At 38.8% G+C, this 27,894-nt stretch overlaps 1 protein-coding gene across 39 annotated transcripts in view; it reads right to left on the bottom strand.

Moving 5' to 3' along the window:
* The window catches only part of NRXN3 (neurexin 3), a 1,691,350-nt gene that overhangs the window by 877,044 nt on the left and 786,412 nt on the right, over positions 1 to 27,894 (bottom strand). For 21 of the 39 annotated variants that reach the window (XR_010136857.1, XR_010136859.1, XR_010136858.1 and 18 more), the window contains 5 exons: positions 17,004 to 17,123; positions 7,919 to 8,300; positions 6,932 to 7,122; positions 5,990 to 6,163; positions 1,431 to 1,457 (listed from right to left, as the gene is read on the bottom strand). Coding sequence is in view for 34 of the 39 variants with exons in the window: in XM_054529671.2 (XP_054385646.2) it covers positions 1,431 to 1,457; positions 5,990 to 6,163; positions 6,932 to 7,122; positions 7,919 to 8,300; positions 17,004 to 17,123 (894 nt within the window). In the remaining 5 variants the exon portion in view is untranslated. 39 annotated transcript variants of the gene reach the window in all.

Genomic DNA, 27,894 nt, shown 5'->3' with positions numbered 1-27,894 from the left:
ATAGTAAAGTCAGGGAAGAGATGTAGTTGTCTAGTTTAATCCGCTAAATCCAGTCCTAAGGAGCTTCAATCTCCTTGGATTGTCTTGCATTCAGATTGAATCCTGCCCCCTTCTCTCTCTCTTCCATTGACAGAGAAATATATAGTGGATCTTTCTTGACAATTAAACATAATGTCTAAAACAACAGTATTGCCACAAGGGCCCTCTATACTTTGAAGCTGAAAGCTATTGTAAAGCTTCCTCTGACTTTAAGTCCTAACTAGTGTATATTCTTTTATTTAATTTAAATATATATTAAAATATATGTGAATCTGCTAAGAGGCGATAAAGAAAAACAAAGTTATGGTAAAATAGTGAGAGAGTCTTTATTGGTGGATGTATTCTGGAGAGATAGGCGCTTGTACTGGTTAGCTACGTGGCATATAAGAAGTAAGTCACAGCAAAGTCAATGATCTTTTTAGATGAAAAGTAATTTTTTGAATGTTACCTTTGCCTTAACCACTTCTAACAATTTGGACTGACTGCAAACTCAGCAGAGGTCATGAGGCTCAGTCTCCTGCTTGACAATCAGCCAAAAGACACCTAAAATGCTTGTTCCTACCTTGTTATTCTGAGTCATAGCAGCCTGGCACCATAGGATCAGTGGGCCATTACTGACTTTGTAAGATGCGTCTTTGAATAGTGGATGAAGTAGTTTCTGCAATAGATACTCACTAACATCTCACATGTGGTATTTTATAGGGTATTCAGGATTAAAATGACAGTTCATCTTCTTCCTCAAGAGTATTTTTTACCTGAGATCACAAAACAGGAAATTAAAGTGCTCAACCAAAATCCCCAATAGAAAATATAAATCTCTGAAACATTTTAATGACATTAATGTCTCCCAAATGCCCAGAAATATTTAAAACTTTAAAACTAGTTAAGAGAAAATGACATTCTCTTTCATAAAGCCCAAGTACTTAAATGTCCTGCTCCAGGAAATGACCTCCCTGACCCAGAAAATAATAACTTAAGGGCTGGCCTTGGCCTTTTTTTTTCCTTCCAAGTTCTTTTTTCTATCTATGGTGAATAAATTAAGAGGAGCCAACCCCTCCATGGCAACTACTTGGAGAGGTATTCATCATTTCCAGAGTAAATTAATGTGTTTATGTATAGTCACGGTATAGGATGCTGTCAAACCTCTTTGGTATCCCCCAAAATGGAATCATGTTTCTTCCCCCATGAGGTCTCCTCTTGATAGCTATTTTTCATGCATTGATCTGGGTTATCTGTCACCCTTTCAGAAGAACACAGGGTTCAGCCACCTCCCCACAATTGCTGCTGTCCAAGAGGTGTGACAGCTTGAAGATCTCTAAAGAAAAGATACCAAGGGTTACACAGGGCATCTTTCAGTCCAAAGTGGTAATGGGAACAAGAACCTTCTCTACCTTGCAGGTCAGCTTTGGTCAACGCAACTTTGTTAGCAAAAGAACAGAAAAAGCGAAAACAATAACCAGAGGTTAGTAAGAGGTAGAATAAACCAGGATAACATTACAGAAATGAAAACGCAATCTGCATAACCATCACTCAGACAGACAATTGAAATGCTCTACAGGTTCACCAGAGACAGCAAAGACGGGGTTGGGGAGTAGGGCAGAGGGGGACGCACAGACCAGGGACAGAGCCGGACTCCTCAGAGCCAAGTCAGCAGAGCAGGGCAGGGGCGCATCAGACTTGACAAAGCACAGGCAACGGGCAACAAGAGCTTTCTCACATCCACACAGCCAACCTCGGGGAGTGCACAGTCAGACTGAAAGACACGTGTGTGCAATCAGATGGAGCCCACAGAAATAATTCTAAACATTAGGAGCTGAGCATGAAAGAGTCACTTGAGTGTACCCCTTGTGCCCTCTTGCAAATGCCACCCAGGAATTTGGCACTAGAATTAGACATTTGGATCACGGTGATTTGGGAACACCAAAAAGCTCAATTTATTTAATTTTAAAAATATATCCAAACCCAAATAGTTGCAGGCAAAAGGGCACCAGACTAATGTCATTTTTATTTTTTCATGCCAGTTTCAAAACAAAGCACGTGTATTTCTTTCAGATGTTTATCATCTGCAATTGTGAAACCACATTTCTAGCTGATCATGCCTTGGCCTCTGCAGCAAAGCTGGCCTCAATATAGGAAGATACATTTACCAGCCACGTATTAAATCAGGTATGATTTTTTTAAAAACCCTAGCTTAAATTGAGAGGTATCAAGTTACAACTAAATGTTGACTAGGAGTTGCCCAGAAATTGCACTTAATATCTAAATTATACACTTTGCATCTATCAGAGACACAAAATCAAATACTAGTTTCAAGATTTTTTTTCTTTTTTGCTACTCATACTTGAGAGCTGAAGAGTAGTAAATTAGCATGTTTTTAAATAATTTTGCTAGCATTTTGGGAGGCCGAGGCAGGTGGATCACCTGAGGTCAAGGGTTCGAGACCAGCCTGGCCAACATGGTAAAACCCCATCTCTACTAAAAATACAAAAATTAGCTAGGTATGGTGGTGGGCACCTGTAATCCCAGCTACTCGGGAGGCTGAGGCAGGAGAATTGCTTGAAGCTGGGAGATGGAGGTTGCAGTGAGCCGAGATCACGCCACTGCACTCCAGCCTGGGCAACAAGAGCAAAACTCCGTCTCACTCACTCACTCACTCAATCAATAAAATAAACAAAAATAATTTTGGACTCTTTTGCCTTTTATTTTACCTGCTGTCATGGGTCTGATATAACAGGGAAGGTAACACATTTACTACCTAGGGATCTTAAAGTGTCATTGTCAATGACTTTGATGGAAACATACATTAAATGTAGATAGATACAGATATTTATCTATCTGTGTGTGTGTGTGTGTGTGTGTGTGTGTATGTATGTTTATCTGTGTATTCTAGATTTGCTAGAATAAAACATATCTTGAAGAGATTCTGGTCTTAGTTCTTAGTTATAAAACCTCATCCCCTGCTTGTTTACTATTCTATATAAAAGAAATGATAAATTAAGAAATGTGTTCTGTTTCCCGTGGTCCTCATACTACCTAATGCTCAAAGGCCTTCTTGGGGGTCTCATGCTCTACACGAGAGATTCAGAATAAAAATGATGCCTTTTTGCAGTGTCTCCAATCTTTTGTGCTCTCCCTTTACCTCCCCACCATCTTACACAGAACCCTAAAATGCTCCTGTGATCTCTTGCAAGGGCTTATTCACAGTGGTACAAACTTCCAATGACAGTAATTTATGCCTTAACCCACTTTGGGCCATTTTTCCTGGCCACTTAGGCTAATTATCCAAGTCATTTGTGTACAATCAACAAGGACTTTCTTCCCTCAGCACTCACCTTCCACTTTATCCCACCCAGCGGGGTAGGCATAATGCTCAGTGGGTAACCGTTGTAATTATCTCCATGGCAATAGAGTGCAGTGCTATTAGGCTCATGGGACTCACCATAGATTCAGATGGTGGAGCCATCAAGCCACAATATCCAGCTTTGAACAATCAACCATACTCAGAGGAAGGTCGGAGCTCTCTGTAATGCATGTGATGAGTAATGCCAAACTGCACATAGAGCCGTAGATAGGGATAGGGACATTTTCCCCAACTTGTTATATAATTTCTTTTTGCTGATGCTCTTACTGCTTCTCTTAAAACTCTCTTAAGTGAGGTCATTCTCCCTTTATATTATACATTTTAGTACCCTTTAATAAAGCTTAGACCTCCTCTTAATCCAATACTAGAGCTTTATTTATTTACACCTTAATTTTTGTATTTTGTATACCTGTACTACCAATACAGTAGCCATTGACATGTGTATTGAGCACTTTAAATGCATGTAGCCCCTGGGTTGAGGTGTGCTGCAAGTATAAAATACATACTCAAGTTTAGAGGCTTAATATGAAAAAAAGTGTAAAATATTGATAATTTTATCTCTATTACATTCTGAAATAATATTTTGGGTATATTTAGTTAAATTGAATAAAATACAAAATTACAATAAATTCGACCTGTTACTTTATACCTTTTTAAAATGTAGCTACTAGGAAATTTATAATTGCATGTGTTACATATATCTATTGGAAAATATTGACATAGAGTTAAATGGATGATTCCTGTTAACTTTTAAATCTGAAGAACTGATGGCATGATAAAAATTATGTAACATTTGACCAGTATCTTATGCTTTCTAATATGTGCTCTTATATTGTGATTTGACTTCATATGATTAATTATTCCAGGATAAATGGAATTACTGCCATTCCACAGTCTTCTAAACACTATATTCAATTTAATTCCAAATGCTACGTCTATTCCAGGATTGCCCTTTGATACACAAAAGAACTAAAAGCAAGCCAAAGAGACAAAAATCCTTGATTGAATGAAATTGTTCATTTCTAGGAGCAAAGTGGCTGCTTTAAGGGTTTAGTGATTCCCAACCTCCTGTCCCTTTATATACACACACACACACACGCACACACACATGCACACACACACACTACATAGTACAAACACCATATTTGGCCAAGAGAATTTAAGAAATATTTCTGGATAAAGGAAAAACGGAGTGGGTTATAGGAATGAACATTCCTATTACTAGTGCAAAATACAAAAATAACTCTTAGGCAAAGGGAAACAATTTCCATAACTCCAAGTCAGCCTGATAAGCTGACAGGAAGCTTTTATAAATGTGTGCTTTATGATGATGAGCTAACCCAGATGGAAGCTGTTTAAGAACAGAAGCGATACATGAAGTTGAACACAGAAGTGGAATGAACAGATTTGATGTGGTAAATTAACAACTGATACAAGGAAACACAATATATTGCACAAACACAGGACCATAAGGCTCAACCAAAAGGCTCAAAAAGAAAAAAAGGAAATAATTACATAGATCCTTGGTCAGGCAACTTCTTTGCCTTTCAAGTTAGGTAACAGTCACGTTTTCAGCCAACCCAAGGCTACTAGGGAAGGCCGAATGTGTTCACTTCTGCCATCTGCTGGTTAAAACTAGATTGTTTACATTGCAAAGAATTGTTGGATTCAGGAAGACCTGTAAAATTCATTTACTATCTCAAGAGACAGTGGATCATCTACAGGAACAGGCTGAGCATGGTTGGTTGTGCTGCATGGGTAGACATGCAGTATTATTAGATGTTTGACATAAAATAATATTTGTAAATAATAATCCTATCATTTATCGAGTACCTACTACATAACAGGCATTTTATGTGTATTTCTGATTTCCTTACATTCAAGGTAAGTTTTATTGCCCTGTTTTATAGGTAAGAAAGATATAGCTTAGAGAAGTTACATCACCTTCCAAATGTCACATAGCTAACAAGAGCTACTACCTGGAGCTAAATCCAGGTCTTTCTAATATCAAAGCCCATAATGTTCCAATATATCACACTAAAGAACTGCCTAGCAATGCCTGATAACTAGTAAGTACTTAATAAATGTTAGTTCCCTTCCATCATCACAGCATTTGGACATCGTTTTCCTATCACCTGCTAGATTTGCATTAAATAATGCAGTCACTATCAGCCAAAATAAACATTTTATTAATTAGTGACACCTACATAAAATCTCTGGTTTTCCCCTCATCATGTATTAAAGTATAAATAAAAGTCTCCAGTGCTGTTTCAGCCATTCTGGAAGCCAAGGTATACATTGGAAGAAGCCTGATGTCAATGCCAGGGAAGTTTTTTATTTTATTTTATTTTTATTGGCAAGTATGTGATATTCAGAAAACATCTGCCAACATACATTCCTGGAGCCTGTGGCACATGTCTTGACATACTAAACCAGTGACAAGAGGACACTGATGGTGATGCAATGTCACATGGCAAATGAGAATGAGACAGGACTGGTCAACTGAGGAAGGAGGCACTGGCAGAGGCAGCAAAGAGGCTTGGTGCTTGCAACAAGGCTGTAGCTCAACAAGAAAAAAATAGGTTGTACCTTCACAGCCACGCTCGATCTGTCCGCTCCGATGAAGAGCATCATTGATGAGGTCTGGCAGGCGTCCATTCAAGTCCACTGATGCCAGACAGCCCTGAAAGCCATCTCGAGAGGCCACGAGCTTTGGGAGGTTGCTGTACATGCCTTGGGCCAGACCAGCCATGTAGAGATCACCTGGAAAGGAAAGTAAGCAGCAAAAGAGAATGAGTAAAGGATGTGGTGACCATGTCAACTAGTTTGAGACACTTGAGATAATTCATCAGATAAGGGATAAGATAGCTGGGGGGAAAACAGCATAAATGAGATAAGAACCAGAGTTTCTACCCTGCAAAAAAAGGAAACCAACATTTATTATGTGTCATTCATTTTATATATATATCATCTCAAAAATTTAATCATCATAGATGGAGTAAAGATTAACAATACTGTCAACAAAGCAAGCATTTATTGAGTGCTTTTTATGTGCTTGTTACCAATAATATGCTGAGGGTTTTACAGACATTCCAACAAAACTTATCACAACCTATACAGAAACTAACAATTATTATCCTCATTTTGCAAAGAAAAGTAAATGTAAGCTGAACAAGGCTAAGACAGTTTATTGATGACACCAGACATTAAATGATTCAGCTGAAATTCCAAAGCCTATATTCCTTCCTCTGTATTACGGCCCCTTCCACACTTTGACACTTTTCCTGTCATCTCTCAGCCCCCACAGCATGACATTCCCGAGGTTATCAGAGAAAATGAACCATTTCTTGATGAGTCGTCTAAGTAAAAATGGAAAAAATTGCATTACAGGATAATTCAACATTGTTAAAACAGGATATGGATGATGTATCAAAAACGCATGGCACTCTGAACCTGTGATTTGTCTCTGGAAACAGTCTATCTATTGTAAGAAAAGCTCTATTAAAAACTAAATTTCTTTACAAGGTTTACCTTTCAAATCCAGATTTTTGGCACCATTGATAACCTGAGTGACCACTTTGGTGTCTACTTTCAGGCTATGAGTGTTACTATTGTCCCGAGTGATGACGACATTGTGCCACTGGTTGTCGTTCAGGGGGCGGTCACTGTTGCCTTTGATCACATTGGGACCGTTTCCGAGGTCAAAAACGTAGTGTATATACCTAGGAAGAAAAAAAAAACAATAATTGGAAAATCCCTGAAGTGGTTTAATGGCTATATCTGTGTAACTGACATAGGGGGCTTCAAATTCCCTGTGCTAAACTGGCATAATGCAGGAATAATTTAAATCTTGACATGAGATTACAAGAATAGTCACATTTTATTCTATCATACTTCACTATAATTCCATGCTCATCGAGTCCATTTCATTAACCCTACCTACTAATACTCTCCAGAGTCAAAGTAGCACAGGTTGTACACTACAAAACATAAGGGGGTGACTTTTAAATTCATCGTCAACCATTAATCTGTTTTGGTTTTTGTTTTGGTTTTTTGTTTTGACTATTTTCTAATACATGGTAGTAAAATGTCTTGAGGAAAGGGCAGCTTCTAAAAACTTGCATATATGGGCTAATGGTAGGATTTAAAATACTTATGTTTCATCTTTTGGTATAAATTGGGTGGTTGTAGTTGGTAATACTCAAGAATTAGATGCAACACAAATCATAGCTGTCTTCTGCAAAAATAAGCTTTTCTTCAATAGTTTTAAAGGGCTACATTTCATAGTAAAAAGTCTGTTAGTGTTGAGTTAGTGGAAGACCTTTAAATTAAATCATGAGCCTCTCTCCTTTCCAGACCTAATAATTTTATGGATCCATTTAATCAAGGAAGATGCGAGAATGTGTCAGGAATGGAGGGTAGGGAGTAGAATAGACAAGTTATCTTTATGTCCATATTTTACGTAGAGCTTCAGCAGATTAAAGGTGTCCAACATAAGTCGCGATCCCTTCTACTTACCCCTTGACAAGCTCGACTGCAATGAAGTCATTGCCATCACCACTATTGAAGAGAATGAAGCCATCTGGTGAGGTGGTCTTGAACTGGAAGAAGAGGTGCATGGAGGTGTAAGCCTGAAGAGTGGCAAGGCTCAGGTAGCTGCTCTTGGTCTTAAAGGTGACAGGGTCAGCGATGATGTTCCTCAGTCCAAAACGAGCCTTCAGCTCACAATAATCAATGTCACCATTTTTGCACAAGTCAATGTAGAGAAGGCCATTAAACATGAGGCTCTGCAGATGGCCAATAAAGCTGGAGGGGACAACGGAGATGTAACGTTTCTCAGTCATGATTCCTGTTTCAATGTTGTGGAACTCCAAACGGGTATGGTCTCCCACCATTGTACCTGTGAAAATTGTAAATGAGGTACAAACAGAAAAGTTACCATCATTTATCACAGCACCCTCAAGTATATTTTTTGGGTGTAACTTGTTTCCACACAGAATATTCAGTTTTCTTGGGTGAGTTCCAGAAAACCAAACATTCAATATGGTAGATACCTTACTTGGCCTCAATCAGGGCGCTGAGGACTAGCCTTGCCCAAATTACACGCTCTCACGCAGCTGCTCAGCAAGGCTCATCATATAAGGGGAAATATGAGGTCATGAGTAACCCAGGCTAAAGGATAAAACTATTGGTATTCTCCATTCAGGAGAATCACTGGACACTAATACACACTATAAGAAGAAAGGCCTTTGTTGCTCTGACCCTTGTAAAGACACAATGCACAAGTCTTGGGCATCACTACCAAGTATTTTTTCTCGTAATAACTCACCACTTAGTACTTGTGGGAAGGATTCTATTATAGAATATCAGTTGAGTTTACCTGCCCAGCAACTGTTATTTATCTTATAATAACACATAATTTTTCTTTAGGAAGCTACCCACCCCTCTTGACCTTTCAACCACCTGGACTGGATAAAGTTGACCCTAATCAAGCTACTCAGCCTAGACCACTCAATGTACTTTACCCGCCTAACTGTCACAGACTTTGGACTACAGACTCAAAAAGCGGTCATTATACTTTAGGGTGTATCAGAATCACCTGGGGGGCTTAGGCACTCAGAGTTTAGAATTCAAAAGTCTGGGGTGAGGCCTGAGAATCTGCATTTCTAACAAGTTTCACAGTGATGCTCTTGTGGCTGATTTAGGGACCACCCTTAGAACTGGCAACAACCCAAGCCAGCCCAGCCACACTCAGCTCCAGAGGTCTTGCTGGTACACTTAGGAAAGAGGCATTCTTTGCAAGCAAGGATTGCTGGAGGGGTAAGAAGAAAGCTTTGAGTCCCTGGAGGCTATAAGAAAATCAGAGGGATCAGAGGACTAGCAACCCAGAAGACAATTACAAAATGAAAAGAATCATTTGTGCTGTCCTTTGAGACTCTGGATAAGCCAGGCACCCCCCGGCTTTTTCAGACTGTGTGGCAATAGACTCCCTTTCATGCTTAAAGCATTTGAGTTGGGCTTCTGACATTCACAACGGAAATATCTTCAGCTGATACAAACGAACTATTTAGAACTTTTATTACCTATTTTACCTAGAAGTGGTGAGTGAGTAGGGCAGAGGGGATAAGGAGGGCTTGAAATAAATACAAAGAGACTGGAAATTTTAATAACAAAATAAAGAAAAACATCATTAATGTGGCCAGAGTGGAAATTGGCTTCCTCAACATTTATATAGAAAAATCATGTTAAAACGTAACAAACCATGTTTTACTACCAAGCATTAGAGGGGGATTCTTTCTTCCTGTCCTCTCTTGTTGTTACCTTCTACATTGAAAAAACTCCATTAGCAAGACTCATAGCATCTCTTTATTTCCTCTTTAACAACTTTCCTGAAGAAGTGACATAATCAGAAATATTAAGGATAATCTGCAAAGAGAAGCTGTGTATGCTTAGCTCAGCCCCTAACACCTCCTGTTTCTCTTTGCTGAAGCAAGCTGCCTTCAGAAATGTCCATTCTACTGCATGCATCCATAGAATGGGTGTTACAGCAGCAAGCCTTGCTTCCACAAAGGATGTCTGCCCGGTTCTGAACTACTATTCAAGTGGGCAATTCTGTCTAATTCTGAAGTTCAGTGGGTGTAAGCAATATTATTAATGTGTGTTATTACTAATTAAAATGATATTTGCCTTCCATCCTCATTGCAATATTTTCTCTATTGGCTCAGAATTTCAGTGACAAAAAAAGGGAGGATTGTATTTTCTTAGGTCTCTTAAACTTCAGTATCTGGGAGACTAAACCAGATCATACCTTTAAGTGCTCAATATTGGTTTTATCTCTTTGGGAAAAAACTCAGACCTAATTTAAAGAATTGGCTGGAGACAGTGGCTCATGCCTGTAATCCCAGCACTTTGGGAGGCCGAGACAGAAAGATTGCTTGAGGCTAGGAGTTCAAGACCAGCCTGGGCAATATAGCAAGACCCAGTCTCCACAAATTTAAAAAAAATATTAGCCAGGCATAGAGGTATGTACCTATAGTGCTAGCTACTCAGGAGGCTAAGGTAGGAGGATCACTGGAGCCCAGGAGTTTGAGGCTACACTCCAGCCTAGGTAACACAGCAAGATGCTGTCTCTAAAAAAATAAAAATAAAATTTCTCATATTCCCTATAAGCACAAAAATTAGATTTACATGTTATGAGCTTCTATGCGGTGTTTTGACAACTAGTGACAAATCACTCTCTTAATATAAGAAAAAAAGGTGTTGGTTAACTTAAATATAAAAATCAAAATGCAACATAAATCTGCTAACAAATAACTAGGAAATAAAATTGCTTAGTGTTAAAAATCAGACTGGCTGTGAAAATACAAAGCAACATAACCTAAATTCGCATGCTCTAAATTAATAAAGTGACTGAAAGAAACATCTACTGTCAAATTGGCTATAGCTACTCCTACCAGGAAGGGGAGCTGGGCTGGAAAATGATGGGGAGGGAGAGTCATAGTCAATAGCCACAGAAACAGAGAAACTGAACTATGATGATGCTGCTAGTCATGCTAATTCTTATTTTACAAAGAAAAAAATCTAAGATGAGAACCAAGAAGTGAGAATGGGGAATCTCTGGTGAAGATGGGGTTCCAAAAGGAATCTGAAGAAACAATTTTAAAGTCAAGTTGAGAACTTTCAGAGAAATTCTGGATGAATTGATCTCCACGATTGAGGGGTTGGGATATTCTGCTCACTAGAAAATTATTTTTTTACAGCAAAAACAAAGTGTTTATTGAGACAGCAGAGAGACTGAGCATGGATGTGGATAAGTACAAGAAGTGAAGTTAATGGTGGATTTAAGAGCTTAGCCCAGGAACACAAACTGGGAGTTCAGGATGACTCACACAGGAGCCTCAACTAAAAGTTGGTGAGGGGAGGGGGAGAAGGCCATGTGAGATCAAATTAGAAAAGGAATTGGCTTGGGAGGTCGAGGTGGGTGGATCACGAGGTCAGGAGATCGAGACCATCCTGGCTAACACGGTGAAATCCCATCTTTACTAAAAATACAAAAATTAGCCTGGCGTGGTGGCACGCGCCTGTAGTCCCAGCTACTTGGGAGGCTGAGGCAGAAGAATTGCTTGAACCCAGGAGGCAGAGGCTGCAGTGAGTTGAGATCATGCCACTGCACTCCAGCTTGGGTGAGAAAGCAAGAGTCCGTCTCAAAAAAAAAAAAAAAAAAAGAAAGAAAGATAAAGGAAAGAAAAAGAAGTGGCTTCACTGTGTGCTAAAGGAATTTACTCCTTTGTTGATGGAGACTTCAAAAAATAAGTATATTATTGCACCTGCACAAAGCATGAGAGACTGCTGAAAGTTTGAAACCTGTGCCAAACCAACCAAATATATATTTTTTAATTTATGTGTCATTTAATCAATAGCAGTGATGGAAACCTTTCACTCATCTCCTCTGAATGCTGTCTGCAAACTGAACCTCCTTTCTACTTAAGGGGCAAATATATTCATACCTCACAGCAGCTTCTTTCGAACTTCAGGGGAAAGAGAAGTAACTGGGGAGAGAGATAACAAGCCAAAACCAAGACTGCTGAAAATTCCATATAAGGCAGGCACTGTGCTAAATACTGCATAATCACTATGAAATGTCATTATCACAGTAAAATTGTAGATAAGTATCTTTCTCTTGCTTTAGAGGTTAGGACATTTAGCTTGCAGAGGTTAAGCAGTTTGATCAAGATTCATGCAGGTGGTAAATGGTAGACCCCTACATTGAACTCAGGTGTGCTAATTCCAAAGCCTGTATCTTTACTAGTAAAATGAACTGTCTTTGGAAAAAAGGTTTGACTTATTCCTCACATCATTGCCCAAGAAAAGCAGTAGGTAGAATTTAACTGGTGAAATTTCCATGTAGAAGCTGTTGTAAGGAGTTTGTACTTCTTCCCTATGGCCCAGTATCAGAATGTCACTCCATCTAATTCATGGGTAATATATCCAGCACCTTCCCTAAAGCAGCATTGTTGCCTTGCCTCCTTGTCACACATTCACTTCCATATTTCACTGATGGTCAACAAGCAGTCTACAAACCAGCTCTTAGAGTGATGAAGGACATATGCTTATGGAAAGTTCTGGCCAGGTTCAAGCTGTAGCTTCCTATTCCTATGAAGCAATAGCATCTAGTGGATGAGCATGGAGAGTCCAGGGCTGTACTGCCTGACTTTGCGTTCTGCCTCCAAGACTTCTTCACTGGGTTACCTTGGGGGAGTTATTGAATTTTTCTATGCCTCAGATTCCCATCTGTAAAACGGATATGAAGTTAGCAGGGTTAAACGTATCAATACATGTAAAGTATTTAATAGAGTGCTTATGGCTTAAACTGTGCGCTATTACTAATTATGCCGCATTCATTTCTCTCCCTTCCCCTGAAATGACTGAATCATGTTGTGGTCATTTCACTTACTGTTTTTCTTTTTTGTGTGAGAATGTGGGCTCTTTTTAAGTAGAGGCCACCTCTTGTGTCTTCTGTATGTCCCACAGTGGCTACCAGAGGGGTCTGAGCACAGCCAGTATTCCTAACTCCTGGGGGAGGGGCTTGTATTTGAGACTTTTGCTTTGGGATCAAGGCTTGGGTTCTCACCATTTCCACACATGAGGTTCCTGGCCAAAACTAAGAGCTCAGCAAAAAAGAATAATAATGGGAAACGCTGAGAGGAAGCAAACTGACCTTTCACGGCCCTTAGACTTGGGGAGAGAAGTTAAGAAAACGAAGGCTTACAGAGTACCAGTCAAGGATCTTCATAATTTGCCCACAATTCCCTAGCTCTACTGGTCCCACATTCCTTTCTCCATAATATCAGCATTTTTTAAAAGTGTGTAAGTGTGTAGTATAAAATACTTTAGTAAAAAAAGTTTCTGGAACCAAAAAAAAAAAAAATTAGCAAATACTGCATACTTATCAATGATTTGCAATGTACATTAGCTTATTAAAGTCTCCTAATAAGCCTGGCAATAAAGAACTCCATTTCATTTTGTTTGACCGAACATTCCTCAATCCTATGTTATCAAGTTTTTAAAAATTACTATGAGAAATAAATTTTAAATGGAAAATTTTGCAAAATGACTTTTTACAGCTTGGTGCTATACATGCTATGTAGATAAGGACAGGAAAAGTCAACAAGAACCAGTGTAATCAAATTTTTCTACTAGCAAGGGCAAGTTTTTGTACTAGCAAGAAGTTCTAGGCAGAAGAGGCAGTTCATGCAGCATTAGGCCCCAATTCTGAGGAGTATAACTCAAGTTATGCTTGGTATAGTAATGTATTCTTAATAATAGAAACATAGATCAATCAATTATTATTAACTGTCAACCGAACTTAATACTTTCCCAAGAACACAATCACATTACAATAAATGATAAACACAAGGTTGAGAATATTTCTATCCTTGTTTTTGATTTCTTGTGAGTCAGACCTATTCTTTACATCATTTCTACAAACTAGCTGAAATTGGACACACTAGGGGGGCCTTAAAGAACATTAAAGGGATTACTAAATAAGCCAATGAGATACTACTTAATAACTTGAGGACTGTGGGTATTTTAGTTTCATTGCCTGATTTTACGACTTCTGTGAACTAAAATTAAAATTTCCCAACACCTTATCACTATAAAAAGCAACCCAAGATTGTAGCTCATAAGCAAAACAGCACTTTTCCTCTCTCAAATTTCTTTATCCTTCTGGCTGCTTTCTTCCATCAGCAGTAAAGCTCGGGGGGTGGGGGGAACACGTCTGAAAATGAAAGAGCTTCATTAATTTCAAAAAATCAAATTACTGGATAATGGCATTTCGCAACTTGGCCCCGCTTTTTAATTATTAGTGGTAAAAGAAAGTGCAATTTACAAATACCTTTATTCCAAAGCTTTCATAAAAGAATAATGACTGAGAGAGACACATTATAGTACCCTCAGCTCTGTAGTTCTTTATGACTATACTTTTAGAGCATTTATTTTCCAGGGAAAACGAAAGGAACTCACTGTCAGGAGAGATCAGGGTGAGGTCGCCATCTAGTGGCTGCTTTTCAGAAGCCGCTATGAATCCCATCACCTTTTCACAGACAAGCCCAGAGGAGTGGGCAGGAGATGTGTGACTTATCCTTTGCAGGATCCAGATGTACCAACAGTTCATACAGTTCTCGAATAATTAATTCAGGTTGGCTGTGGGCGCTAAATAGTGTAACCATTTGTACATCTCTTTTAAAATGTTCATTTCAGAATGCAAATTTATGTTCCAGGCATGTAGACCAAGAACTTCACCTCCCACTTCTAAGTTATGTCTGTGTGTAATCGAAGTGTTTTGGGTAATTATTGTGGTGGTTCTGTTTGTGTTTGTTTTTGTGAGGGAGTGGTCAAGTGTTGTGGTCTACCTCCTGTAAGTTTCTTAGGAGACTTTAATAAGCTAACGAATTCCCTACTTCACTCCAACCCATTCCATTATATTTTTCCAATATTGTAAGATAAATTATTTTCTTATGATGGACTTTGAAGTACAGCAAGCAGAATGATTTTGTGGAATCACACTGACATGGATTTGGAGCTTAATTATACAACGCTCTCAAAGTTTTATGCTTCCTTTAAATGACATTAAGAATACTTACCTTTAAAGGCTATAGTGAATGATAGAAGATTAAAGGAGCTGATATGCTTAACACAGCTAACAGTTTCTAATGCCTACTGGGCACTGGATATGTGCCTAGATGCTCTTCCTTAATCCACAGGCTATCCTTCTCCACACACACACACCTGTACATGCACGTACATATCTTACTATATTTCCTGATTCCAGAAGTATAGAAACTCAGGCTCATGAACATAAAATTAAATTATAAGACCCCAAATCACACAATATTCATGCTGGAAAGGCCATAGAAATCACAGAATATCAATTTTAAAAATGAGGAAATTAGGAAAAAGAGGTTTAGTGTATCTATCCCAAAGGCATAAAACATTTTAGTGGCAATGATTGTATTAGACCCCCAGGGCTACTGACTGTCTTATTCACAGAAGACACCATCGAGACGGCTTAAGCCACTGACTGCATTTGACAAGGCCCAGGAATGTTAACTTTCCTAACATCCTGCAAGTTAATGTCAGGGCCCAGATCTGATGGCAACAGTGTTTCATGTAATACCCCATGCTGCCCCAAATCTTCTTCCCCATATGGATAAGAATTCTGCTTCACAGATGTGTCCTACTCAAGAATATCAGAGAGGGAAGACTTATAAGATATAGCATGTAAGGCCTGGCACGATGGCTCACGCCTGTAATCCCAGCACTTTGGGAGGCCAAGGCGGGTGGATCACGAGGTCAGGAGATCGGGACCATCCTGGCTAACACGGTGAAACCCCATCTCTACTAAAAATACAAAAAATTAGCCAGGCGTGGTGGCAGGCATCTGTAGTCCCAGCTACTCGGGAGGCTGAGGCAGGAGAATGGCATGAACCCAGGAGGCAGAGCTTGCAGTGAGCCGAGATCATGCCATTGCACTCCAGCCTGGGCGACACAGCAAGACTCCATCTCAAAAAAAAAAAAGAAAAAAAAGATATAGCATGTAAAATGGCACTTGATGATACCCTCTCTCTCGTACCTCAGCCTTCATAAATTACATTCACCATCAAATTCAGTCTGAAGATCTACGTTTATAAACCACTCCTGATTTTTCCAGCCCAAATGGGTAATTCTCTTTTCTGATTGACAAATTATATTCTCACCCATCAAAATTAGAATCTCATTATATATTTTGGTCCTATTTTCAAATACAAGAGTCCTATCTGATCTGCTTAATTGGTTCATTATTTGAGGAAACAGGTAATCTCATCTGTTTCCGTTTTATCTTCTGCAATTCTAGCATGCTGCTGACATAGAACAGACTCTTAGGAAATACTTATTGATTGTGTGGAGCTCTGAATGTTTCTTTCCACATGAATGGGTTCCTTAATTTATTCTTCACCCTTCTAAATGTAAATTCCACCAGGCCAAAGATTTGCTTGTTTGTTCACCACTGTATTCTTAGTGCCTTGTAAAATGGTATGTGGTGCAGAATAGATAATTAATAATGATTAAATAAGTAATTAATTAAACCAAACCTTATTCAGCACCTTCTAAGTATCATGCACTGTTTTAGTACTTACTTTTACCTGTAATGTTCTGAATTTCTGGTTTGCTCATCTCTTCTACTAGAGAGTGATTCACTCACTGATGGAAGGAACTGGCATATGGGAGGATGATTGACATGTGATTTTTGAATGATTGAATAATAAAAGGATCTGTAGAACCCTACATCTGTTCTCCAGACACATACTCTACACCTAAGGAGAGAGACCCATAAATATGTAGTTATAGTTAGTAGGTAATTTCCATAACGCACATTGATGAAAAGGTATTGTAAAATACAGAGGAACACCTTCTTAGCCTTGCCTGAGTTTGTCAACAGAAAACATGATTTTTGACTTCTACTATGGAAAACAAAAGGTTTTGCAAAACACTGTTTGATCACTCAGTGACTGAGAGGACTATGAGAGAAAAGAAAGATGAATTTCACCATAGTCATACTCACCCTCAGCCACATCATCATCCACGGTTAACTTAAGGCTTTTTCCTCTCCGCACCACCCGAACGGTGTGCCACTCGTTGTCATTGAGCTTCTGCCCTGCATACAAGGTCTCTGGTCCTTTGCCTAAGGATGGTAGTAAGTGCCAAAGTTAGAATCAATTCTGAAAGTAGTGCTCATGCATCAGGGTTGTCAAAACCACACTGGTGCACATGACCCAGCAGCATTCAAGGAATTATATTCCACCCAAAGTCCATTCGAATTTTACTGATCCAATGGATTCTCTGTAGGAGTCCCCAAATGCAAAAGTCTCAATTCAAACATAAAGCATAATGGCACAGTAATGAAAAAAATAGTGCCTTCCTTTATCTTAGATATAAGGTTTTCAAATGCCAACGACAGTAAGTAATCATTTACCGGAAGCTGTAGTCAGCATTCATTGATCTCTCAAAGTCTTAGAATACAGATGAATTTCTTTAAGATATAGGAAATTTACCATAATATTTTTTCTTTAGAATAATTTGGCCATTTGGCATGATACACCAGTCTGGCTTTTAGAGAGTATCCACCAATAGGATGAGAAAAGAACTTTGCAACACATACTGCCTTAACTTGACATTTCCATTAACACAGGGTCCTACTAGGATTCACGACCATAGAAATTACAATAGTAAGCATTACAATAGTAATAATGTCATGTTTTAAACCCCATAATAAATAATGCTCCTGAAGGGAATGTGAAGGCCCCCAGAATTTTCCCATTGTTCATCATCCTCCAAAAGTATCCAAATACCTAAAAACTGAAATGATGTAAAGTTCCAAAACTGAAACTTTTCAGAACAAAAGCATGACTAATATAAAGTGCCACTAAATAGAGGAATAAACCAAGTTGTCTCAAGAGAACCATGCTCCAGATGCTCAAGCTAAGGTTCAAGTGAACCCTATAAAGAATCAGGGGTAACAGGAATTGTACTTAGGGGCAAAAGATGGCAAGAGAGACACAAAGGCATTAAAACGATCCAGTTAATAAAGGAAGAAAATGTCACATTCTTTTAGGATGTATATCATTATTGATCTGAAATGCAAATTTAAAAGACAAACAAGATTACATAGAAGCAGAAGATAGACCAAGTTTGCTCTTTCTAGGAGGATAGCTGAGCTCATGAAGAAAGAGGCTGACTAAATATTTTTGGATTAGTCAATCTTTATGTGGAAAGCCCCATTCCTGAAAACGACTAGGAAATAAAGTGACACAACATATAAGTGACTAATATATCCCTATGGATATATGTGAAATAGTTTGGAAAACCATATACTTGGCCTCAACATATACTGAGCACAGGGCCAAGTGCATAGTAGGAGCTTTAATGAGTGCTTGAATAATCAATGTCTATATAAGTCTGTTTCTATGGTAACCATCAATTAGGGTCAATATATTTTATCTAAGTAATTTTGAAAGCTTTATTATGTAACATTCACTAGCTATACTCCTCCCTCCTCTCCAAGACTGAAGATATTTTATACGGGGGAATATAAATCTCCAGGTAATTTCAAACTACGCCTTTTAATTTTGAGTAATTAGTATTCCTATTTTCTGCTGGTTATAAGGGTTATGGTAGTAGTTCAAGTTTGGAGGAATTCTCCTCTTGAAAAATAAACAGACTTTCAAAGTGAAAAAGTTTCTTTTAATTACAATGTGCACAACAAATAACTTATATTTAATAATTTTCAGAATGCACCCAAAGCTCAAGGGCAACCCAAATTTACAAGAATCTTGAACATTTATTAAGGAAACCTAAAGGACCGAATACACTCAAAATTAGGTAGCGATGCCACGAGAGCAATGAATCTTAGGAATAAAGTAATTCTACAATAAACCATTTTAGATTAAATCTCAGCTTATCTTGCTTTGCATGTTTGTCTCAATATTACATAAAATGTATGTATTACAACAGAATTTCCCTACATTTTCAACTGATTAGATACTACTCTTCATTATCTTATTAAGTTCAGGTCTAAGATTGATGTAACAGTTGCCTTCACAACAGCCAACAGTGAGGGCATTGAAAGAAAATGGACCACATCATGTGGATTCTTTATAACAAGAACAGATGTTCTCAGAAAAAACAAATCTGTCTTTTTTTTTTATGTTTTTATCCTCTTTATTCTACATGCAAATGCTTCAATAAGAAAGAAAAAAGTAAAGAAAGACGTGGAGAATATTAGCAATGAAGGCAGAACTGCTACAAGTATGGGCTATTTAAAACATCTTCTATAAGGTGGCATCTGTTCTTTAGGCAATTTTTGTACATCGCTTAATTTTTATGATTGGGGACAAGATAAGGGGAAAATGACTAACACAAACATAGTAGTTTGGGAACATTGCTTCATTGGTGTCACAGTACCTATAGAGATATAAAACAAGCTTTCTCTCAGTCCAATGATGCTAATGTTTGGAGGTCTGTCAGCTCTTACGGTATCCTTGAGATATTCACAGTGGTCAGATTCAAACACAAATATTTAACTGTCCATTTGACTGTAAAACTTTGGAATGTGATGGCCAATGAATAAAAATGTGAAAAAAAAAAAAAAAAAACCCGGCCAGGCGCAGTGGCTCATGCCTGTAATGGAGCCACCTTTGGGAGGTCGAGGTGGGCGGATCATGAGGGCAGGAGATCAAGACCATCCTGGCTAACACAGTGAAACCCTGTCTCTAATAAAAACACAAAAAAATTAGCCGGGCGTGGTGGCGTGTGCCTGTAGTCCCAGCTACTCGGGAGGCTGGGGCAGGAGAATGGAGTGAACCAGGGAGGCAGAGCTTGCAGTGAGCTGAGATTGCGCCACTGCCCTCCAGCCTGGGCGACAGAGCGAGACTCCATCTCAAAAAAAAACCCACAAAACTGAAGCTTCTCATGCCCTACTATTTAGTTACATTTGATACCTCCAACAGCAACAATTCTTATTATTCTTAAAGTAGAAAAAAAAGATTCACACCTATCTCATTAAAATGACATGGAATAGTATTTGATATTCATTTTCAAACAATAAATAAATAAGTCCCAGTGGGATTTTGTAAAACTCTTGGCCTCCAGAAGTGGAGAGTCAATGGCATTTATACTTAATCAAGTCAAAAGGTCAACTCATTCTACAGAGGAAAAGTGATGTTTACACTCAGCAGGAAATCAAGGCAAAGAGAGAGGAGGAGCAAACCTAATCAGCAGCCCAGGCATAAAAGTGAATTGATAAGTAATGCAAGATGCAGACACAAGCTGAAGGTTGAAATATACAAACTGTTCTTGATGATGTAGTCTAGGGATGACTTTTTCTGGCCTATTCAAGCAAAAACCCAGTGAAGTAGCATCAGTGAAGCAATGAAGGTAAAGAGTTATTCACGTAAGTAAAGGATGGTTCAGACAAAAAGAAGAAACCACTGAAATTTAATATGAAACTAGTGAGAACTTAAGAAATGTCTCAAAACCATCAACTTTCCTGTATTTTTAATAACTAGGAAAGTTATGATCTGCAACTGGGTACGTATTAGTTGTATGTATTACATGTATTTTTCCCTCTTTTATAGTTTAAGTAATAAATATTGATCACAAAAAAATCCTTTGATTCTCTTGAGGCTGCTTAAACTATCACTGCTGGATCTAAGTAGAGAATATTAATAAATTACCTAACACTCCTCAGTTGAATTTCCCAGGTAATGACACTCATGCCTGGAATAAAGATGCAAAAGATTTCTGGGATGCAGAACTTCGTAAAAATAGAGTGTTTAATTGTTTACTGTTGTAGAACAGACAGCCCTTAATGAATCCCTTGGGTAATACCACCCAAATGCTCACACAAGCTATCCTCATTGAAAACTCACTTAGCACCATCTCTTTGAGGTAAGGCTTTGCTTCACAGAAGATGGCCTAATTCTCTGTTGAATGGGGAATACGGAATAAGATATAATGGATGAAATACACTGACTAGATTGTTTTTCTTGACCTATCCTACAGTAACCTTATGGAACCCTTATTTCTTTAAGAAGCCAGAACCAATAATGAAATCAAACAGCAACATTAGGAGATAATGCATTGCTGATTGCTTGGAGGAAGATGACACTCAGATACTATCAGATTTTTCCCTCTTTTGGAAGACAGAAAATTAGATTGTATGTTAAACATCTATATTTGAGCATTACTAAAGCACACACCTTCATAAGGTGAACTTTGGATTTTAATTATTTTTAATTTATTTCAGTTTTCTTAAAAACTAGACTGTTCATATTACATGAATTTGTTATTCCCCCCAGGAGCAATACAAGCAGCAAGACTACAAGTTACCCCTGACATACACATGTTTGTCAATGTATTTCTAATACCTGACCAAACCAACTAAACCAGATGGTTTTGCTCATACGCAGGGGGTAGAAACTCCTTCCATATGCCACAAAGCTCTGTTTCCAAAAGTGTATGGGGAACCATTGGAAACTTTTGCTTGGGTGGAGGTTGGGGAGGGAGGGGGTGAGATCTGTATCACAATCACTTTGCTTTACCTCAACATCTTTCTATTTATTCAAAGAGGGAAATGAAACAGTAACTTGATTTCCCTTCAAACTATGTTTCACATGAACCAAAATTTCTACAATGCATAAAATATATGAAAATTACCCCCTTTAGAAAGGCATAGTGAAAGATGCATATAATTATACATCTAAATGATATGGTTAATAAATGCTCAAAATGATGGACTGTGTTAGATTTGAAGGACACCAAAGATATGTCAAAAAAGAAAACTTACCTTTGCTTCCACCAGCACCTTTGGCTAGGCTAGCTGAGCTGTGACAAGCATTTCACTAAGCCCATAGCATCACACATTGTATTAGGCATCCTCCCCAGACAAAACAGATCAGGCAAGTAAAAGCAGGGATGATAAGGAAAAAGAACACGACTGAAGGAAGAAGAGGAGGACAGAGAAGTAGGAAAAAGGCGTTTTATGTTCTGTCCACAAAATTTCAGCTTCTGGTTGCTTTCTTTGGGTGTCTAACCCAACAGAGATTGAGGAGGTGTTTTGTTTGTTTTGTTTTGTTTTTACAAACTTAGTTTTAAAGCATTCATATTCACTGGGAGAAAAACATTTTAAATCATAATTATTTTTAGAGCCCGTTTGGCAGAACATCTCAAATAGATCATTTCTTTCTTACTGGAGTACTTAAGGCTCAGGAATAGCTGCCATACCTCCTACAACAGGTGTGGAAGGTGCAGGGTTCTTTCTTGAAGTCTTCTACAGAGAAGTCTCCCAGGGAGGTGTGAGAAAGACAAGTGACCCAGCTATTCAGCCTGAGCACCCTCCAGGAGCCCCTGCTTCTAGTTAAAACCTACTAAAAACGCCACCAATATTTATCAGGCTTTAATAAGCAAACATACCATTGAGACTGCCACATATAACAAGTTCAACGATGGACTACTCACCCCTTTCTCCGCACCTCATCCTCTACTTCAGCCTCCCAGGGTATTAACAGAGTACTGTTACTCACCTCTGCCAAGGTTTTGCAAGACTATCTATTCACATCTTTCACAAATGTTAATTGAGCACCAGAAGGCAACCAGGCATTGTGGTCACATTCTGATGCTCATTCTGATCCTCATTGTGGAGGATAAAAAGATAAACAAGACAGAACGAGTCCTGCCTTACACGGTTTACACTCTACTTTGGGGTGAGAAAATCTGATAGACAATACACAAATTAAGGAACATGAGATAATTTTAGATAGGGTTGAGCTCTGTCAACCCTATCTAAAATAAGGTAGGGTAATATGATGAAAAGTAGTTGGGGGTAGGGAATGAGGATTGAGGATTGGCTACTTTGTGGAATGTTCCAGGAAGGCCTCTTTGAGGTGACTTCTCTACTCTTGTCCTCAGCACTTGGTTGGGTAGAAAGATACTAAATGAGATGATCAGAGAAGGCTTCTCTGAGAAGGTGCATTTAGGAAGGAGCCAATCATGCAAAGCTGGTGATGTAGGCAGAGTCCAGATCACATGAAGTCCTAATGACATGGTACAAAACCTGAAAGCTCTTCAACACGTACTGGAAGCTCTTGGAAGGTTTTAAGTAAGGAGATTATATAATCTCAATTAAGTTTTGAGAATCACTCTGGTTGCTGTAGGTATATTAGACCAAAAGTGAAATAATGGAAACAAGGAGATCTATTAGGAAGCTGTTAAAGACAAGAGATGAAAATGATTTAGGCTAAAACTAGGAGACAGTAGAAATGAAAGTTGTAAAATTTGGGATGTATTTTAGAGGTGGAGTCAACAGGACTTGGAGATTGGTTTGGAGGTGAATTGTTAGTAGGAGAAGTAAAGAGAGAAATCAGTGTTGATTCCTAGGGTTTGCTCTGACAAACTGGGTAGATGAAAACAGCTTCACTGAAAAGGGAAAGATTCCAGAAAAAAGTAAGACATGATTGATCCTACTAGCCAGAGAAGGTTGCTTCTGGTATTGTGTCTCTCCTATGAGTCACACTTGATAACCAGCTCCTGGCAGCTTCCTGCTGCTGAGATGTATGAATCAAAGTTCACTGCTTGCCTGATTTTTCTTAGAATAGTGTTAATTTATATCTCAGGCCACAACTATCTATTGATGACACAGGATTATTAGGTGTTGCTATTTGCCCACCCGCCTCCCTCGTTCCCTTCCTTCCTTCCTTTTTTTCCTTCCTTCTTTCCTTCTTTTTTCTTCCTTCCTTCCCTCCCTGTCTTTCTTCTTTTTGTCTTTCCTGCATAGTTTCTGTTATGTGCTCTAACCCATGCCTTAAGACTAGAACAAAGAGCGCCCCTAACATTACAAAGCAAACACTGGCAGCTCATTCAATAGCATCTCTAAATTGTGATCACAGTGTAAAATGAACCCGTTCATCTTGGCTGAGAGAATGGAGCATCTCAATTTTGAAATGGAATGAATCTGGAGCAGATATATCTCCAAAGAAACAAATGGCTCCTCAGAAGATGAAAAAGAATATTGTCCCCAATGTATTGCCAAACCTCTACCTTAAGCCATAAATTTACAGCAGTGCTCAGCAGTGGTAAGCTGGGGACAGGCTCAAGCTTTCTTGTGATAATCTCTCTCCATGAAACCACTTTTCAAGAGATAAGGGCAATTTTCTCAGGGATAGGCAGGAAGATCCTTTTGTGGATATTGATTCTACTCTTCTTTTTAAAAAAACTTTATAACATATACTGAAACTTTCTCCACTTTTCTAATGGTATGATTAATACAAATTAGATTTCTTACAATGATTTTTAGGTATTACAGTGCTTTTGAGTCTGATCGTGTGATCTTACTGTTTATCACTAAAGTCACAGATTTTGAAGCTGAAGGTGATTGAGCTAAAGAGATTCTAACAAGGATATGCCATAAGACCTGCTGCCTACCATCCCCTAATACATTTCTAATTTAAGTCTGTATTCTTGTGAATTGACGTTTTTGCCCTAGCATGCAGAAAAGAATACATATCCAATTATGAATTTAAAGGTCTAGTACATTAATATTAATTTTTTGCTTTAAATAGGAATCAAGGAATGCAAAATACAGCTTACATTTGTCTCCCTCTATTACTTTTATAACCTTTCTATCTGCAGCCATCCCTCCTCAGCCTTCCCTGACCCTCCCAGCTGAGAGTTTACTGCTTCAGCAGTAATTCAATAAAGATTTTATTTTGCAAATGACCACTCTATTCCTTGTATTGTAGTTTTTTTAAAAAAAAAATTCACTTCTATGCCCTTTGAGGTAGAATATGGTACCTTTGTAATCCCCAACAACTAAGCATGGCACATTGCACCAAGAGGGTGCTCAATGTATTGGAAAAAAACTAGTGAGCGAATAAATAAAACTGAATAAATTAAATAAACAAATGAGTAGACGGGTTGAGGGAGACAGAAGAAATGGAGGGGAAGCTGAAGAGAGCTGCAAACTGTATTTTAGCAATAGAACAGATTGAACCGATTCAGGGAAGTAGTCCATATAGTAGTAAATACATATAATTGAATTAATAAGTGAATACATAGAAATGGATGAATAAATTAATGGAGAGTAAATTTATGGAGGGTAGAGGGGGAGAAGGAAGAGGAGCAGAAGGATCTTGGCAGTAGAGTGAATTAGACAAATTTGGAGCTGAAAGATATCAGGCAGCAGATATAAATGAAGTCACTACTTTTCCTTTTAATATATATTCTTCCTGGACAGAAGAAAATGCAGCTTTTTGGGGAAGTGATAGGGAAATGAAAGTAACATATATAAAGAAGTACCAGTTGCTTTGCATACGTGGTCTCATTTAGTTTTGTAGCATGCAGCTGATCTACTATACCCCAGCTTTACGAATCAAGAGGCAGAGCAAAGCTCTGTGACCTGTCAAGGTCATGCAGCTGTGGGACTCAAACCCTAGTCAGCCTGTCTGAAAAATCCTTCCTCTCTGGTTTGTTCTCACAGTTTCTCCATGTTTACATCCCTGAGTTGTCCTGTCTCAGGACTGAAAGAGGACTAGGCTGAGGCTGGGTAAAGGGCATGGAGGATATGGGAGACTATTGCTAATTATGAAACAGAAAATCTAATTCTAGGAGGATAATGAAGAGTATAACCTGGCCTTTTTAAAAAGTATTTGTAAGACCAGGGTACAGGCCTAGCATACAGAACCTATTAATAAAGCAAAAAAAAAAAAAAGTTAAATGTGTATATTGTAAATGAAAATGAGTATGAAAAATATCATATTTGTATGCGCTTGCAGCAGACCCTGCATCACGTGCTGTCTGGCATCATATTCCCTCAGCCAAAGTCAGATTTCAGCCACTGCAGCAGGTGACAGTTATTGTGAGCTCAGACAAAGTTTGATGGTCCCCCACTTCAAGCATGGCCAGCCCTTGGGCCTTCTCTAAAGCTAGGGTGCCTGCCCTGCCTGCAATAAAGAGCAACCAAGAAATGAGAGTGAGGGCAAGAATATCCTAGGGGTAAATATCAAAGAACGGGGACAGGGAGGGAGCCAATGGATAAATACTCCAACCTCCTATGTTTTAAGTGGAAAATCCTGGGAGGCATTCACGGCAACACCTTCATCTCTGCCACCTATGCAGTGCTTAGAGCAGGAATCTTGACAGTGGACACTCACACTGGTGTTTCTTTCTGCACTGCTTACTCTCCCTGCTCCTTCACTTCTGCTTTTGGGGATCACTCCCAGATAAACTATCTCACCCAAGTCTTTGTCTCAGGCTTTGCTCTCAAGGGAACTCAAACTAAGATAAAACCTACATAGCACTCAAACATGTCCCATGCAGTAACTCAAATGTTACAGCAACCGCATGAGGTAGGTAACGTCAATTATCTAGGATGACATTAAGAGGTTAAGTGACCTGCCCAAGCTCACAAGCTATTGAATTGTGAAATTAAATAAAGAATCCAGTCTTTCTGATTCTGCAGACAGATTGCTTCCCATTAACCTAGATAGCTGCCTGTCCTGACTCCACAGATAGATCACTTCCCATTAACCTAAATACCCACCTAGGGTCCATGAAGCCCACAGAGTACAGAAGGCAGTAGTCTGCTGTCAGCACTCAGGGCAGGCTGAGGGACCATGGTTGTAAATTGCCAAAAATTGACCAGACTCCTGGGGTTGTGTGGAAGTAGCACAGGTCTCTAAGCACAATCACATAGCTCTTCACCCTGAACCATGGAGGACTTTCGGGAACTCTAATTTGTTAATTTGTCTAATTCACTCTACTGCCAAGAATGAGGTTATGATCATTCTTAAATAGCATAAGTCTATTCAAGCAAGAAGCTAAGTGATATGCTCTTGATACCTAAAGACCCTTCAGGCTCTATCTGCCATATTCTGGATGAATATCCCATCTGGATGGGGGACTTTATATATAGATATAAAGATACAGTCATTGGATTTTAGAAGTATCCCAAGACAAAGAGTTCTGGGAATATGGCATTTTCAGATCAACCTCCATGGTGTTTGCAGCACCTCCTTCCTACAATACAAAGTACTAAATATAAGGTGAATTTGGGAAAAGAGGGATATTTGCAGCCTTTTTGGCATGGTAATTACAAGGGCTATCAGCTTATGAGCTTGATGGCATTAGCTGATCACCCACTGTGGACAGAGGTCCACTGCCACACAGAATGGTCTTACTCCTGGATAATCTCTCTTATCCTCTTAGCATCTGATGTATGCAACTGCAAGACCCAGGAGGCCAGATTAGCAGAACTATCACTCTATTCTGGTTCTTGTTAACTAAGATGATGAGATTTGTCCTTCCTAAAATAATATGTATGTAGGTTTGAAAAGTTGAGAAATTATAGCTCTTCATCTCCCTGGAAATATCATATCCTTATAGTCCCCACAAAAATAAAACTTGCAAGACATGCACATAGAGAAAATAATTAAAACTAGAACATCAACAAAAATAAATCAAGTGTATTTCAATTCAAATGTATTTGTTTCCCCTTAAGTAAGACTTAAATTCAGCTGGCTCTTAATACAGCAAGCCTGGCCATGTATGACGCATGCACAACCGACTATGTTGGCAAACAGGACTAATTTCCATGTGCTGTCTTCATACCTTTGTGCAACAGTTTGGGCACAGCATGGATGTAAACTTCAAACTGCTGGCTGCCTCCTCCATGCACTCTGAATTCCTCATTAACTTGGGGCATCAAGCAGAAGAAAACTGTTCCGAACTAAGAGAGTGAAATTACCACCCCACTTTCGGACTGTATAAAGAAGGAGGGGTTCAATTTAAAAGTTGATGACCTACTAGACAGGTGTCGTGAAAGTTTCTGGGGTGTGAATATGAAAAAGATACACTCACTGTTCTAAAGGAGCTTAGAGTCTACTGGGGGAGTTGAACAAATA

Source organism: Pongo abelii, chromosome 15 (assembly GCF_028885655.2).
Source record: "Pongo abelii isolate AG06213 chromosome 15, NHGRI_mPonAbe1-v2.0_pri, whole genome shotgun sequence".
NCBI lineage: Eukaryota > Metazoa > Chordata > Mammalia > Primates > Hominidae > Pongo > Pongo abelii.
This window is presented reverse-complemented; position numbering and strand designations above follow the sequence as displayed.